At 36.0% G+C, this 18,756-nt stretch overlaps 1 protein-coding gene and 1 pseudogene across 1 annotated transcript; both read right to left on the minus strand.

The window, feature by feature from the left end:
- Positions 1–1,098: 1,098 nt before the first annotated feature.
- Positions 1,099–8,355, minus strand: LOC146929699 (uncharacterized; annotated as a pseudogene).
- A 2,768-nt stretch (positions 8,356–11,123) lies between these two features.
- Positions 11,124–17,142, minus strand: LOC146929700 (uncharacterized). The gene is made up of 2 exons (XM_085707388.1): positions 15,371–17,142; positions 11,124–15,277 (listed from the first exon to the last, which is right to left on the minus strand). The coding sequence occupies exons 1-2, from the start codon at positions 17,140–17,142 to the stop codon at positions 11,176–11,178; spliced, it is 5,874 nt and encodes a 1,957-aa protein (XP_085563514.1). The 3' UTR covers positions 11,124–11,175.
- Between the last annotated feature and the right edge of the window lie 1,614 nt (positions 17,143–18,756).

Here is an 18,756-nt window from a genome sequence, read left to right on the forward strand (position 1 = left end):
GAAGAAGATGTATCAGAGACTGTTAGGTTTTCAGATTCAACCTGTTCAGATGAGGTTTTCTCTAAATATGATTCAAGGGGTGAGTCTAGCTTGATATCAGGATGGATAATGATGGTAGTACATACTTTAGAGGCCATTTGTTGTTGAGGTACAAATTGTTGTTGATTTTCTGAAACAACAATTTCAGGACCTGTCTCAGAGGTTGTTTGTAGTTCAGATAGATATGAAGGTAATTCACCTTCCAAGTGTGGAGACAGATACTCCAACACAGATGAATCATCTTCAGGTTGAGGTGGGATGAATGATGATGATGTTTCATATTGTGTTATCTTAGATAATACTTCATCTATTCTCTTTGTTAATTCTTCTAATATAGCATCAATATTAATATATGGAGGATAAACTACAGAGTCTCCATACGGTTGTATAACTTGAAGAGGTTTTACAACAAAAGGATCGGACTCTTTAACACTATCATCATCAGGCTTAGGCTGAGGTTTGGTAGATGGTGTGGGGGATAAAGCTTTTTGTAAATTTTCATACACTGAGCTAAGGGGTACATCATCTAAGTTTGAAGAGTTGTGAGTGGGTGAAGGTGGATCAAGGTTAATGGGGGCCTAAGAGAGTACTATGAGAAACATTACCTTCTGCAGGAACACCAGCATCTGAAGCAGCAGCTTCTGAGCATCCTTGCTCCCTCTTCACTTGCATCTGACTCTTCAGATTCTCTCCAACCTCTTTATCTGCTGTTTGTTGGATTTCTTCAGTGAAGTCCACAACCTTTTGAGCAGCTTCCACAACTTTCTTCCTAACTATATGAGCTACAAAGCTTCCTAACTTTCTTGCTATCTCCTTAGCTTGTTGAAGTGTAGAGGCATCTATAGAATCTTGAGTGCCCAGATTCTGTACACTCTCAGCAGCAATGGATGGTATATCTGTCTGAGGGTCTGAAGACATCTTAAGATTCTTCTGTGCAAATTCAGCTTGTTTGATTCTTTTCCTTCTTGTTACCAAGGTTGAGGCTTCTTCTGCTTCAGCATCTTCCTCTTCAGTGTATTTTGAAACAACAAGCATTCTCTGAATCTTCTTATCTTTCTTCTAAGCTTTCTTCTTAGGCTGAGAAGCAGCCTTAGAAGAACCACCTCTTTTTCTCTTCTCCAGAACATTAATCGGTTCTAAATTAGCTACTTCCTCTTGAATGTTAGGAGTAGCCGGTTCAGATACCTTAGCCTTCTTTGTCTTCTTAGCCTTTTTAGGTTTTTCTTCAGTCTTTTCTTCATCATCAGACTTATCCTTCTTTGATTTCCTCTTTCCTGCAATCTTCAGAGGGACATTACTTAGAGTGGGAGGAATCTGACTATATGCTATCACATATCCTGTATCCTGATAGTGCTGATAAACATATGCAGCAAGCACCTCTGGAGGGTCTTGCTTAGATATAGGAGGGAAGTCCACCATAAGGTCTGACATCACTTCAGACTCTTTCATGTCAGATTCCAGCATAGTTACCTTTGAAACAATCTTCATGTAACCCAGCATTCTTCCATCGATGATCTTTCCTGTGCAGGTTCCAAGATCATGATCAGATACTACACCTGTGGACTTGAGTGTTTTTATAGAAATTACAAAGAAAAATCAGGATATGATTGGAAAGATATGATAAATTCATAATATATTGTCTCTCTATTATGAACATTAAACAAACCCTTAACGTTAAACCATTGTAACAAGTTTTAATTTTAATTTTAATTTATGGGTGGAGTAATTCCTTTTATGACTCATTAAATGTCGTGAAGAATCAATTATATTTGTCCTGTGCTGCATAACAACATATTCATGTTCTTGGTGAGGCACATCAATCACCTTAGTTATTTTAGGATTCCTCTAATTGTGAAAAAAATCCAAACAAATGAGGTTGTCAACCTTTCCCTTAACAAATTGGACTATTTTATCACTTTCTTGCCCACACAAACAACTAACCCTTCTTTGTAAACTATGTCAACCGTGTTACTATCTTATCAAATCTTTCAATTAAATCATCTTTAATAGCCTATCAATCCAAAACAATTCAAAGGAAGGTCATAAACAAGTCCGGTCTAAATCATTGATGGATCCACAACAATTCGCTTATATTGACATTACATGTCCTGATAATTTGTATCTCCAAATGTTTAATCCTTAGTCAACATATTCTTCTAGTTTCCATTAGTTGACGAAGTCACCCAAAACACATAACATCCCCTTATTCCCAAAGAGTCAATCATCTACACTCATATCTCCATTATTCTTAGACTCGCATATTTATTAATAGAAGATACTTACTTTACATCTCAACGTTTAACTTGCTCAAAAGCATTCTAGTGTATTACTCCCTCCGTTCCTTTATAATTGTCACTTTTGCATAAAAATTTTGTTTCTAATTAACTGTCGTTTTCAAAGTTCAATGCATCATTAAATGTGGCTTTACCTATATTACCCTTATATACTTATTGCAGAGAGAGAAATATATGAAATGAAGTATTAAATGAGTAAGGTTATTATAGGAAAAAGATAAATTGTTGTATTAAAAGTAGTAAAAGTATTTGTTGTCTTGGTTTGTGTAAAAAGTCAAAATGTGACAATTAAAAAGGAACAGAGGGAGTAGTAAATATCCGTCAAACATCTTAGATTTCTCATGTCGCATCCTCGCGTAATTATCTATTTCATATCCTTATATTATTAAAATGGCGCCTTTTACGGTGGATAAGGAAAATAAATCATCCACCGGTGGATAAGTAGCCTTTACCGTACGATATAATAATTAAATAAACAACAACCAAGATCTTTTACCCGCTAATTGCTGCTACGGTGTTCGTACAAGTTTATATCTGATTACATAAATGGCACAAATATATTCGATCCATACAAACAAACATTGTTATCGTATATCATAACCCCATAACCTTCTAGAAGAGGAATATGAATCGGAAACGTTGTAAGGAGTTGGAAGGTGGTTGGCTACTATTTAATTGAGTCTCTAAAGCTCCAATCAGGGTTTGAATCATTTTTCCCCAATCTATCAATCCCCACAAAACCGCATTTCGTTTGATTGTCAGCCTTAGGGTTTGCATAATTTCCCCCCAAACCACCTATCTTCCGCGACAAAACCACGTTTCCTTACTTAATTATTTGTCTGTTTGCAAAAAAGTCAACGAGCATAGTCGAGAGACACCGACGTCGTCGCGAGAAAGGTTGCTTCTCAACAGTCCATGTTCAAGATGAGGATAGTTTGTCTTAGACCTTTTATGGAAACGAGGTTTTTTGTACCTGCCGCTTTATACATTTAAACTTGTTTTAGTAGGTTTGTGGTGCTTTAAAGGAAGATTTGAAACGTAGTAATCTGTTATGTTAAGTCTTCTTTTCCTTGATCATGTCTTTGGTTATCCAGGTTAAATCTTGTATGGTAGTAATTGTTAGATCTTGTTAAATCTTATCTTTGTTATAAAAACTCAAGCAATTACCAGTTATGTTACTCATGATACTTAAAGCCATATTAATAATTCCTGCTTTGGTGGACTGAAAGGTGGATACACATTATACACGTCAATGAATGTATCCGTTTTAGTAGGTTGATTGTTTAGAATAATGTTGCAGCTCATTCTTTGTCGCTGATGATGATTGTTGGTTTTCAGTTCATTGTGTTTTTGGTGCATTGCATTGTGTGTGATATTATTGTGTGTGATATCAACAGATATGTACAAGTTGTCAACATAAGAAGTTGTACATTATTGTGTGTGATATTGTGACTCCTCGTTGTTGGACAATATTTTTGTGTGATCATGTGACTATATGTCGTTGTTTCTTGCAGCTATTTGGGGAGGTAGATCCTAAGTTTTATTGCAAATTCAAGGAGGAATTTGGTGGTTGCTGGGTGCTGAAAGATGCATGTCATAACAGATACCGTGTCATGTTCGATGCTTCTGGTGACAAACCTATCCTGTCTACCGAGTGGGATCAACTAAGGCAATTTTACAGGTTGATCGGAGATCACGTTGTCACGTTCATTTAATGTGGTCATAACAAATTTAAGATAATTACTTTCAAAACACTAGCCCAACCATACAATTTTCCGTTGTTCCATAGTCTTAGTAGCAAAGTTGAGAGGAATAGGTTTCAACTAACTCTTAAATCTGTACACTACATCCAAGTACCAGTTGGTAAGCTTTTGTGTCCACATGGCTTACTGAATAGTTTGTAGTTATTGAAACTCAAAGAATTGTTGGGTTAGTTTTTTAAAAATCTGACGTTATTTATATGTGTAGACATTGAAGGGAGTGTTTGCTAAGTATATAAGGAGTTGTGAGCACTTGGAGCTGCTTTGTGTCAGATCCAAAACATGGGATACCTACTGTAATTTGCTGATAAGAAATGGCGAGAAGAATAAACGTGTAAAGTTGTGTTCTGGTTGGGGTAAATTTTGTAAACATAATCACTTTAATGCAGGTGATGTTCTGGAATTTGAATGCAAACATGCATTTAGCCTAAAATGCATGTATATAAACAAGGTTGCATAGGAAGTAAGCTTAGTTTTAATTAGAGATTGCATTTAGGTTTTGAATGTAAACACATCAGTCTCTGTGCAATGTATAAACTAATATTTTGCAAAGTCATGAAGAAAAACCAGTTATGTTGTGTTGTAATCCTTGTGCTTAAGTATTTATATTGCATCATATGCGCCTATATTAATATTGTCTATGTTGGTACGATCTCGTACCTTAGGCAATGCTTGTGTTGGAAAAATTATGTAATAACACCGACCATATGAACACATTGTAAGATTGTCAACCCAAAAGATATGACTTACTTAAATCTTTGTTTGGAGGATGATGGAGAAACCTATGAATGCACACAATGAATCCCACAACCAGATGAACATTTGTAAAGTTATTTGCAGATGGGTGGCATGATAATTGAAGGGACAACACAAGTTGGTGGCTTTGGCTGTAGTGCCTAACTCTTCTTTATCTATAATTTCTAGCAAATAATGCATGCATGTGTCCCTAGTGGTTGGCTGGTTGGTGTGATTCACTCACAACCTACTGATACTGGGTTCGAGACATGCATCCATAGTTTCATGAATTGATTAATTGAGGTATTCAAAAATACCTTTTTTTTTTATTCCATATAAACCACAACAAGACAAAGACCAAAATGGTTCTCATCTCGTAACCAATCAAAATTGTAATGAAACCCATAACTAACCCCCCTAACCACACACATCCTAGTTCAGCTCAAACCACCATCTCCTTCTCAAGCAAGGCTTCAACGAACATCCACTCTCAAAGAACACAATGACATCATCTTCAAGGTGGGATTTTGAAATTCTATCCCACCCATTTCAAATCCAAATCTGTATTTGTTGCCATGTTAACACACCATTGGTTTTTGTTTGTTGGTTCATACATGCATATGCTTACTTAATTTTTGGTTGAGTATGAACACTGTTTTAACAAAGATAAGTTAGATCGTGTGTAGCAAAATTTTAAAATTTATAAGGTTTACTTAAGGGCACTCAATACACATTCACTACTCACTGGCCGCTAGTCACTAGTAAGGATTATAACCCTCCGATTCTCTCTAAAACCCTGGTTCGTCGTTAGAGAGAAAGACCCTATCTTCACTCTCTCTGCCGCACTTCTCCCACAAGTTCGTCGTTCTCTCTACTCATATCATTTGTGACTTTACTTCTTCCTCTTTTTCCTTTCAAGACTCAACCTATTTATTTAATGCTAAAAAACTAAAATCAGATCCATTGATTCTCAGTTTCACTCATATTTTCATTTATAGAAACATCAATATCTAACCATGAATAAATCTCAAACTATTTATTGCTAAAACTGAAATCTTATTCTTCCTCCTTTTTTGAATCAAAGATGGGAGAATTTTTATTTTAATAATTGATGAAATGTTTAGAAAAAAGTGAAACCCTAGAATTAAGTGGTTCTCGATTTCTTTGGTCCTTGCATTCAGCTGTTTTGATGAAAGTGTAAGGAAAAGGACGATGATTACAAAGAGATATATATATATATATATATATATATATATAGAGAGAGAGAGAGAGAGAGAGAGAGTCCTTTAGTGGGAAATAATACCCAATTTCTTCAGAACATTCTGATTTTCCATTCTTACGTCATTTTAGCTTCTTTTTTTTTAAAATTGTTTTCTTTCAAAGTTATCGTTTTTACAATGATCTTGTTTTGAATGAGATGAGAAACATTTGTGTTGTTTTCTTGTTGAAGATTTCGTGCAGACATCTCCCTCAATCCAACCAAATTGGGTTTGACACTGTGTCTGTGATGTTTTTGTATCAAGTCATGTAATTCTAATTCTTCCCTAAACCAAGTAATTAGTAGGCGTTTTTGAAATATTGCATTGAAAAAGCATAAAATTCGGCAAAGAATGACACCTCATGAAGATATTGAAGACACATAATAAGGTTTCAAGAGGCCTCTGAATACATTACAAATTGGAGAAATTATGTCCCAAGTCCCAAGAACAATTCAGAAGAAGAAAGCACTCCAAAAAACAAAGAAAAATGCAAAAACAACAGTGAGGGCTAAAGCCATGCGCGAGGTGTATACAGTTCTAGGAAAATACAACATTTCGCTACAAGTTTTAGGAAAAATCCCAAATTTTTCAACCTAAAACCATAAGGAAACTTGCCTATAAATACAAGATTTGTCATTCACAAATATTCATTCAGAATATTCATTGAGTAACTAGACATCATATGATTAGGGTTCTAAGATGAACCTCTATTTGTTTATTGGATTTTATTAATGAAAATGTTTTATTCAGCCTTGATTTGAGATCTATTTAATTTTTGTATGCATCGGCCTTAATGCTTTAGTAACCCTAGGGAGTGCGACATACCTAGAAAGTATGATACATAAATTTATCTGTCTTATATCTATTTAATCCATTAAGGACAAGCAAGGGTATGTGGTGAATTTTTTTAGATTCATAAGTAAATGTGTTTCCTTTAGATGAGAAAGAGGGTCGTTCCTATGAATCTGGAGTCATGGCTCTTTAAGTAAAAAGAGGCTCGTAATCAAATAAAAACTCATTTTTTTAAAAGAGCAATGTTCTATTTAAATTGAAAATTAAATCTGTAAACATAAGAAGTAATCATCATTGTAACTAACACAAAAAATATTCATATTCTAATAAATAATATTACAATACAAGTTCAGGCGAATACCTTTATCTACCTTCTAGTCACTAAAACAAGTTTTCCGTCGCACCAAAATGAGTCTTCCTACCCACATTTACTGAAGCAAAATGATCAATCACCTTTTCGTATTGTATATTTTCCAACATAGCATTCTCAATTGCTATCATTGCTAAACCATTAAGTCTTTCTTGTAGCATGGTAAACCGCATGTAAGATTTCAACAACTTCAACTTTGAAAAACTTCTTTCTGCGGAGGTAACTATGACGGGAATAGTCAACAAAATTCTATATGCAACAATTGTATTATGAAAAAAACTCATGTCTTTCAAAAATCTTAAAATCTCAATAGGTCTCATTTCTTCATCAGGCAAGATATCTTTTAGTGACCTTAACTCCACATATAGTTCTCTCCCATCATTATCAGATTTCTCATATGTTTCAATTCTTGTTCAAAATTACAACAACAAGACTCCAAAGTCGCATTATTCAATGATTTTAATTTGTCAAAAGTAAACCAAAAATCAAAAACAACTTCATATTGTTGGAATTGTTCAAATCTCTTATTAAGAGATACAACAACTTGATCAATAAGGTGAATAAAGTAATTAATGTTAAAAGATTCTTCTTTAGATTACTCAACTGACGGGGTATTCAAATCCTCATCAAACTATCTTTTTCTTCGAATTATACACCTTTAAGGAAATACTTGGTCAATATTCAATTCAATAGCAACTTCCTTAGCATCATCCAAAGCTTTCTTAAAACCAGTTTTTCTATATTCCTTAAATCCAGAAGTCAACTCTTTTATTTTTGCCATACCAACATCAATAAGCATATCATCTGACTGTAAGAGCTTGCTAACCAAATTAATTGTAGATAATATTGTTGAAAATTGACTCAAGAATTGGATTTTGAAGCACTGGAAAAATCGTGGCACGTTTGCAAGGCAATGTGGCACGATTGGATGGTTCAAGCCTGGGTTGCCACTAGAAAAGACATGGCACGTTTGCAGGTTGATGTGGCACGTTTTAGACGGACAAGGTATAGTACAGTACTGTTACCTGCTCCATTGTGGCACGATGGGAGGAAACTTGGCACGTTGCTGCATATTCCTGAACACTATTTAAAGCTTCATTCTTCATGTTATTTGGAAGAGCTTCATGAGAGAAACTTGACCTACATGAGGCTGATTCAAAAAATTAAAAGCTTGCTTGGCTGAAAGTTTATCGTCAGGAGAGTGCTCCCAAACTCGCTTAACTTGAAGAGAAGACATCGAGAGCGTAATTTGATTTATGCTAGAAGCCACCACCGGATTACTCAAAATATGAGAGGGATGTTCCCACTAACCCCCCACAATAACAATAGAAAGGTTGCTGCTAAAATTATAAAATATGGAAAGTGGGATATTAAAATTGCACATCAAAGGAGTACATAGCTAGTTATCAAGCCAAAGATTTATACTCTCCCCATTTACCAAAGAGAGTTTGCAAGCATCGTATCAATATGTGCTTTAATCCATAACCAAACAGAGGATATAAAATGATGGGAAATAGGTTGACCATAAGTGAAGAACCTATGGTTAAATAACAACGAGCACTGCAAACCATCAGTTAATATTTTCAAGATCAAATGCAAAAGAAGAGAATCATTAATAACACGTGTAGGTTTAAGATCTATACCACCAGAGTCCCAAGGGAGACAAACTGTTTTCCAAACTATGGTATTAACATTCGTATAATAAATGTCCCCACTCCATACAAAGTTTTTAATCCATCGATCCAACATATTTAGCAAATTAATAGGCCACAAGTAAACATCGAAAGAATAAACCAGTATACCAAGCACAATGGATTTTATCAGTTGTATCCTTCCCATATTATAGAGTTACTCACCTTTCCAAGTAGCCAACTTTACTTTAATTATATCGACAATTGCCTGAAAATGAATGTATTTACGCTTCCCCTAGAAAATTGGGCAGCCTAAATACTGAAAAGAAGTAACACCAGCAGTGAACCCAAGCATTTGTTGAGGCAAAATCCCTAATTAATTTTAAAGATAATAAACCTTGATGATTAAGGAATTAATGGACTTTGATTAATCTTTTGGTATTTAACTTGTGCTCTTGAGTGTTTAACTAAGACAGGAACAAGGTTTAAATCATACCAAGATACAGGAAATCAAAGGACATTTGAATTCATGAACTAACTCTGAGTTCAAAAAGTTAGTTCATAATGTTACTCATAGATCGGAATGTTCAAGCAGAGTTCAGAAGGTTGTTCTTATACAAGCCCAGAAACTCAAGAACATTATCAAGAACATCCAAGGCACACATGACATGAATAAATGTCTAGGAAAATACATTTGCATGGATCAATCAAGCAATAAAGGCATTTACAAGATGAATGTCAAAAAGGATATTCAATGTTCATTAAAGACTATGAACATTGAAGTACTAGGAATATTCGAAGGAGACTATCATCCTAGAAGTTACAATCACTGCTATTCATTTTTGTTTCACTATTAGGATTTACATCAAATGGAAGTCTTACAATTCATCCTAAGTGAAACAAAAGGAACATTCTGATTATCAGAATGTTCAGCTCAGCAGATGCTTTATGATCAGTACAATAGGTGAAAAGAAAAAAGCAAAAGCATAAAGGAAATCTTGTCTCACTCAACCAGAGTTAGACACGTATGAGAGTTGGTACTGTACATGGACCACACAATCTCTCAAAGCATGGGCATGAAGAAAGCAGAATCCACTTTCCTCTCTCCTGCACAGATTCCAAGACAAATTTGGAAAGACATTTCCCAGCAACATTATGATGTTAGTGTAAATTACACTACTCATGGATAATGCCCCGAAATTCATATGAAAAGCATATGATGAACCCAGAAACTCATATACATTCATACATGATGAACCTAGATGAAGATCATGATGAACCCAGATGAAGATCATAAAAAACGCAACAACATTCTTATGTATCCTTAAGAACACAACAACATTCTGAAGTTAAGAATGTTCACCCTGATTTTCAAGTAAAAGCTAGTGGGGCCCAAGACACATGGCACAAGACCATTGGTCACCCTCCAACGGCTACAAGAGCCCAAGAACTCTATAAATAGAAGTGAGAGGCTCAACATTACTTGCACCATTGCAAAGCAACAAGAAAAACAACAGAAAAGTGTTGTGAAGCTTTAGCAAAAATTTGATCATCAGAAAGATTCCAAGAAGCCTTTTTAAGTGTAAATCAATTCTCTCTTATCTTTTCAAAGATAAATTTCCCCGTCCATTCTTCTTCTCTTGTCTGATTTCAATCATTCAAACTCCAAACAAATTGTGAAGAAAGTCTCATCTAACTTTAGGGGGTACTAAAGTGTTAGTTTGAGTTAAAAGTGTAAAAGTTTAAGTGTTAGTTAGGGGTACTAAGGTGAACAAGATTGTAAGGTGCAGGATTTGAGAGGTTATCTCAAACATCATAGTTGAAACTCTCACAAGATTGTCAAGAGTGAACAAGCCCACATTGGGTGAACCACTATACATCTTTTTGTGTTCTTCTTCTCTTTCCTATACTCTTTAATTTCAGTATACACTACACACACAAAAACATTTATTTATTTAAGCAATTTTTGCATAAACACTTCAGAACGTTCTGAAGTCATTCCACTAACTTAACTATTCCAAGTAAACAACTTGAGAATCATTTTTAAGTTACAGGTTAATTTTTAAAGGGTCACAATTCAAACCCACCTTTCCTTGTGACTGTTTTATCTACTTCAGCATCCACACAAGCATATGCTCTATGAAGGAAGACATTACACCTATGTATATCTTGCTCTTAACATAATTAATCAATTTCATTAGTATAAATATCAAAATAACTAAATATGATTAGACATATTTTTTTTTTTTTTTGGTACAAAAGAGGGCCAAAGGCCCAAAAGAAAGAAACAAAAAACTAAGGAGCTAATCGCATATTTCTAGGCATGCACGCTCCAGAAATATCATCAAACATGAGGTTTTGAAGCTCATTAGGAGGAGACTCCAAAGCTACCAGATTCCAAGAATTCAAAGATAAGCTAAAATTGGCTAGCCAATCAGCACATCTGTTGCCTTCACGCCAAGTGTGAATAACTTGAGTATGCCATTCTCTCCGAAGGATCTCTTGAATACGCTGAACCAAAGAAGGAATGGTTCCATTGATCTTACAATTGTTAGTAACCATATCAATAAGCACCTTTGAGTCACTCTCAACAATCAAGTGAGATATACCCTCTCTCCAAGCCATATCCAGCCCCAGATAAAGACCCCACATCTCAGCATGCAAAGCATCACAAGCTCCAATTTTGCGGCTAAAACCCTTGATCCACGTGCCATCAGATTGTCGGAGGAGCCCGCCACAACCTGCAAGCTCACCATTACCTTTGCATGCTCCATCACAATTAAGTTTCACCCAACCATCCAATGGTCTTTTCCAGCCAATATACACAATTTCCTTATGATGAGGATTTTTCTGCACACGATCTTGAGCAACTTCTTCAATGGCCTTAATGAAATTTTGGATGACATAAGTTGGGTTATCTGGTCTTTGAAATCCTTCTTCAAAAATAACTTTGTTTCTCCAAGTCCACAGATGCCAGCATGTAGTCATGAAAGTTGTCTGCCACCTAAACTCAGAAACTCCAATCGATCTTTTGCTAAGGTTTTTGAAAACCCAATCCCTGCAATCATCAAAGGAAAAGAAATTAGTTATCCAATCAGAAGGCACAAGTCTAATCCATACCTGATACGCCGGCCTGCAATCACGAAGCACATGAAGAACAGTTTCGTCAGCATTTCCACAACATGGACATGTAGCCGAAACACCCGTACCCCACCTACTACGACGGTAGTTTGTAAGAATACGACCATGAGCAACTAACCACATGAAAGTTTGAATACGATGCGGTCCCCTCCATCCCCAAAGCATTTTCCAATCACCATCAACAGTAGATTGGTCCTGAACAAGCAAATTGTAAGCACTCTTAACTGTGTATTGATGCGTACTAGTTCCTCTCCACCCAATGGTGTCAGGACCATCAGCCTCAATAGGCGCGGGTAGCGCAATCACTTTAGTCGCAATGTTTTCAGGAAGATTTTGAAACAAGAACTCGTTATCCCAATTTCCAGATTCATTAGTCACATCCTTAACATTAAGAGTGGTATCAATATAAGATTGAGTTGCTACTGTGATGAGAGAAATGTTGTTGGATCCCCATTTATCCAGCCAGAAATTGGTTTGAAGACCATTCCCAATTTTCCACACTATATTTCTTTGAAACTCCCCCCAAGTGCCAGCAAGAGCTTTCCATAAAGGAGAGTCATAAGGTTGGGATTTAATGGACGAACTTAAATCATTATTCCTGCCATACTTACTAAGGAGCACTTTGCACCATAGATCATCAGGCTTTGTATTGAGATTCCAAAGCATCTTCATTAAAAAGGCTTCATTCATAAGGTGGGGACGTTTGAGGCCTAGCCCTCCATTCATTTTAGACAAACAAATAACATCCCATCCAACTAAATGAGGTTTACGACCCTGCTCAGTGTCTCCCCAAATAAAACACCGTTGAATTTTTTCCATCTCCACACAAAGGGTTTTAGGAAGCTTGGCGTATTGCATATGATAGTAAGGTATGGAACTAAGGACAGAGTTACTGAGGGTAATTCTACCAGCTAAGCTTAAACAATGTTGTTTCCAACCACTAAGTTTATTTTGGATCTTGTTGACAATATGACTAAAGTGTTCTCTTGAAGTGTGTCCTGGAGCTATGTTAGCTCCAAGATACCTGCCTAGATTGTTAACTTGAGAAAACCCTGTATGATGTAAGATATCCTCTCTAAGCTGATTGTCAACATTTTTTGAAAAAAACACTTGAGTCTTCTGATTATTTATCCGTTGTCCTGATGCTTGGCAAAACATATCCAAACAATGCAAAACACAATGAGCTTGCTCAACAGAAGCCTCTGCAAAAAGAAGAAGATCATCAGCAAAAAGAAGATGAGATATTTGAGGACCATACCTGCCTGCTCTCATAGGTTTCCAATATTTTGCATCCACCTGATCTGCAATGATATGAGAAAGTTTTTCCATGCATATGACAAAAAGGTAAGGGGATAGGGGGTCACCTTGCCTAATCCCTCTAGTTGGAATGATGGTGTCAGTTTTCTCTCCGTTCCACAAAATTTTGTATGAAGGTGAAGAAATACAATGATGAATTAATTGAATAATCTTATGAGGGAAATTGCACTCTTCTAAACATTTTTCCACAAAATTCCAGTTTAGACGGTCATACGCTTTTTCCAAATCAATTTTAATTGACATAAACATCTTATTACCTTTCATTCTAGACATAGAGTGGACCATCTCTTGTGCTACAATGATATTATGATGGATACTTCTTCCAGGAATAAAACTTGATTGATACGGAGAAATTATCCCATCAAGTAAAGGTTTAATTCTATTAACAACAACTTTGGAAATAACTTTATAAATAACATTACATAAAGCTATGGGTCTGAATTGAGAAACAAATTCAGGTTTGTCAATTTTAGGTATCATAACAAGCAGAGTATTGTTAATATAAGAAATAAGAGAAGGGTTAGACCACACCTGATTGACAAAACGAAACATAGACTCCGCAATTGTGTCCCAACATTGTTGGAAAAAGATGGCAGGATAACCATCCTCTCCTGGCGCCTTATGAGGACCCATATCAAAAAGAGCTTTCTTACATTCATTTATTTTAATACTAGCACTCAAAATATTGTGGTGATCTTCCGCAATAGAAGGATAAGTGTTCCTAGAGATGACATTTTCGCGGTCAAGTTTATCCTCTTTGAAAAGATCCACATAGAAATTACGAACCAAGGATTTTAGATTATCACAGTCCTCTATCCAAACTCCATCATTATCACGTAATGTCATAATTTTATTCCTGCTACGTCTAATAATGGTTTTGGAATGGTAGTACTTTGTGTTTCGATCCCCATCCTCAATCCATTGACTACGAGATTTCTGAAACCAAAGACACTCTTCCTGATATAAAGTGGCAGCAAGTTGATTTTGTAGATCCTTCTCCAGAGATTCAAGAAAGTTGCTATAACCATAATTGGGGCTGTTTTGAATACCATTCAAACGAGCAAGCAATTCCCTTTTACGTTTGAAAATATTCCCAAAGACCTCTTGATTCCATACCTTTAGCTGAGGTGTAAATTCATGCAGAAGGTGGAGAAAATCATTACCTCTTTCCCATTTTTCGATTAAGAAATTATGAAAATTATTGTGGGATAACCAGGCAGCTTCAAATCTAAAAGGACGATTGCCACCATTGTTAGGAAGACCATCCAAAACAATCAACAAAGGATGATGATCAGATTGAACTCTTGGAAGAACCTTTGTAAATCCCTCATGATATTTTATTCTCCATTCAATATTACAGAGTACACGGTCTAATTTTTTGAAAACTCTGTCACGCCCGTTCCACTTAGGTCCCCTCCAAGTAAATTTAGTACCAGTAGTAGTGACCTCCATCAACCTACACTCATTAATCCAATTGGAAAAATTTAAACATTTTCTGAGATCAGGTTGAGTTCCTCCTTTTTTTTCATCGGGACTAGCAATCTCATTGAAATCCCCCACCATCATCCAAGGTTCCTGAATAGTATCAGCAAGGACCCTTAATTGGTACCAGGTTGCATCTCTCTCATTTTCACGAGGGCTCGCATAGACAACAGTTAGTAACCAAGGATCAACATCTTTCTCCTTAACTTTAACATGAATGAAATGAAAATTATTATGAATCACCTCAAATTGAACACATTCTTTATTCCAGAGAAGCCAAATGCCACCAGAAAAACCTTGGGCTTCAGACACAATGTGATTCTTGAAACCAAGCCTCTTAATGGCCTTGCGAGCAACAATGCCGCTACACCTGGTTTCCTGCAAAGCCACAACATCCACTTTATTATTCCTACAAAAATTATTAAGTGCTCTGCGGAAATTCAAACCTTGAGCACCTCTACAATTCCAAGAAAGAACAATCATTAAAAAATAAGTAAATAAAAAAAGGATACAAGAAATTGATATGAAAAAAGCACATCAATTTATTTGCATTTGGGTGTCATGGGATTTCCCCGTGTTTCGATCTTCAGCATCCATCTTATTAATAATGGTGCCTTGGTCTTCTTTACTTTCATTGGGAATATCACACATATTTCTATCTTCTTGTTGTGGAGGAATAATAGCAGACTTTTGAGAAGCTTCCCCTTTAGTAGAAACATTAAGAATATTGCATGTGCCATCTCCTAAAATGAGTTCGGTTTCACTTTGTTTGGATTGGAGGCTATCTTTGTTAGCAATATTCTTTGCAAGTGGACCATTACTTGCAACATTATCTGCTTTAGTAGTTCCCTTATTAATTACAGCTGTGTACCCCCCTTTATACACACCAACCGTGTTTGTATCCTTCATGGGATTTCCTTTGATTGTGTTTGTATTGCTTGGCCCAATGTCACCTCTTGATCTTTTCTGCTTATTCTTCCATATACGAGCACTTGCATCACGTTGATTGTTACTTTCGGTGGAGATGAAACGGCCCCTATTTTCATGGGAGAAATCAGCATTGATTTGGTTCAACTCATTTATTCTATTCCTAAGTTTTTGGTATTTGACTTTATTATTATCACCACCAAATCCTCCAATATTATTAGCCTTATTATTTCTTTTCCGCCTTTCCACTTTAATCCACTCGCCGTGCATTGAATCTGGCTCCCCATTAATTCCCAAGGAATCTGTTTTGTTCAAAATATCTTTAATAATATCACCTGAAATTCCACCATGACCGTTTTCAGCATTTATTTCTTTTCCATTATTACTTGTGACCGTTTCTGTTGGTACTTCCGGCGCGGCGGTGATCGGAGTTGATGCCACTTCCGCCGCATCAGTAGTTGTTTTCCGTTGAGCGGTGCAATCTTTCAAAATATGCCCATAACAACCACATTGTGTGCAAATAATGTGCAGACCCTCGTATTGGACATTGTACCATTCTCCATTGATTCCAACTCTTCCTACAACAGGTTTTGTTAGATCTATTTCAACGCACAACCTAGCAAATTTTCCCCTAGCAACCCGTAGAGTATGCATGTCCACCTTCACGGGTGTTCCCACCATCGAAGCTACCGCCCATAACACACTCTCATCGTAATAAACTAGATTCAAATTTGGAATGCGAATCCAAGCCATTGTTTTATCGATCGTTGCCGTGGCAGCATTGAATGTCGGAGACCATTGACGAAGAGCTAAATAATGATCAAAAATCATCCAAGGTCCTTCATTTATCACCTTTGTTTTGTCATCCTCCTCATCAAATTTGACCATGAAAAAAGAGTTTCCTACCTCCATAAGATCAAATCCCCCATTCAGTTTCCATACCGTTTCGAGTTTTGTCTTCATCATATTGTAACCAATTGTTTTGCCCAGAAGCTTCACAACTAAACACCCTTTATATGGAAGGCTCAATTCCTCTATCACCGTTTCTTGTACATGGAGCATTGGGAGTAATCTATTTCCTTTGATGTGTTCCACCTGTGCTAATTTTGTAGCCACCAAATCAACTCGTTTCCTTGTAACAACAGGTTCTGATCCCAAGACCTTGTCTCTGAAGGACATGAACATGGGTTGCTTCGTTGCATTATTTTCATCTTTGTTACCTCCATTGAGCATGCTATTGCCACCTATTGTTGTATCAGGAGGTTCAGGTGGTTTTAGTGACGTAGCCGGTGGTTGTCGCATAGACTTGAAAGTAAAATTCATGAGAACCAAAGTGATTGCGCTACCCGCGCCTATTGAGGCTGATGGATTGTTTAGAAATATGTGTATAGACATATTTCTAAACACATAATATACTACATATCAATTTAGAGATGTAAATGAATATTCATGGATACAAATAAATATGATATTCGTGTCCGTACCATTAGATAAATATGTCATTCGTACTTGCTCTATATTTTTTACGAGTATGCTATAAACAGGTAATCCATATATGTTAAGGTAGTCACCTAAATTTACAGATATCAATGAACATCATTCAAACAAAATGGTTTATTTTTTTTTTAAATTGTTGTTGTAATTACTTAAAATTTATGTTTTCCCGATATTCTTTCAAGATTTATCTTAGCAAAATATATTGGAGAAATTGTGATATTCACAACACATCTAAAAATTCACTTAGATGAGAAATATCATGTTGCTAACCTAAAACCAATGATAAAATAAGGGGAGACTTACATATAGTAATGTGTTGGCTTGATCCGTATCAATATGTCAGTATACAAGATTATTGATTCCAAAACTTGAGTTTATAAGGCATGATCTCATAACCAAAATACAATTTATAATATATGGTCTCATAAGTATCATGAAGGTGAGAAAAACACAAGAAGGGGATTGAATTGTGTTAGCTTTTTCTTCATTTTCTCCTACTGAAATCACTGGTCAAAAGTAGATAGAGTTCAGCTTCTGATGTGATGTTCAGATTCTAAATGCAGCGGATAAAAACAAAGAGAGAGAGAGAGAAGAAAGACACAAAGCAATTATACAGGTTCCTTCCACAAACCGGAAGTAGTCCTGTCCTCCTTGCACTTCCAAGGAGAGTTCACTAAAATGTAATATCTGATTACAATTGCTCACTGGTACAACTAGCAAGAGACTTCAAACTTACTCAAGCACAACTGCAAGAGATTTCCTATGCTCAAGAACTAAATCAAGAGACTTCCTATGCTCAAGCACACAAGCAAGAGACTTCTATTCAAACAGAAATACAAAGAAATTTGTTTGAGGTTGAACACTTGATATACAATCAATGGTGTTCACAATACAAATCAGATACAGACTCTTAAGACTCTAGAATTTCTAAGATATGAAAGTGGTTAAGAAATTCTAAGTGAACTTTTGATGCAGAACAATTTCAGCAGAGTTTTGGCACGTGTAAAATTGTTACAATTCTCTAAGTCTTCACTCCTTTATATAGAGGTGTGAAAGAGACGTTGAATTGTCAGCACATCAAAAAGAGTCGTTTGAAGCTTGATCAAATCACCAATGATCTTTTACCTGATATGGTTATTGTCCTATAAAGGATCAATTTCAAATCCATTCCAAGTCTGGAGGAACACTTGTGCAGGCATAGCTGTTGTTCTTGTCTTGTTGCAGAGACAAAATAGAGTAGTGGAGGTAGTGGTTGTACAACTCGTACAATTGTCCTTTTTCAACTCTCTCCAACGAATAAGCATCCAATGCCTTCAAATCCATTTGAATTAGCCATTGCTTCACTCTTCTAGTCTTATGCAATGATGGGCGTGATTAAATCATTTGATCAGCCTTTGAAGCTTCAATTCTCTCAGCTTCTGATGATCTTCAGCTCCTGATGATCTTTCGAACTTCTGATGAAATCTGCTTCTGGTAATCTTGCTTCTGATGAAATCTGCTTCTGGTAATCTT

The sequence above is a fragment of the Medicago sativa genome, chromosome 4 (assembly GCF_051527215.1).
Source record: "Medicago sativa cultivar Bolivia chromosome 4, Bolivia_mono, whole genome shotgun sequence".
Lineage (NCBI taxonomy): Eukaryota > Viridiplantae > Streptophyta > Magnoliopsida > Fabales > Fabaceae > Medicago > Medicago sativa.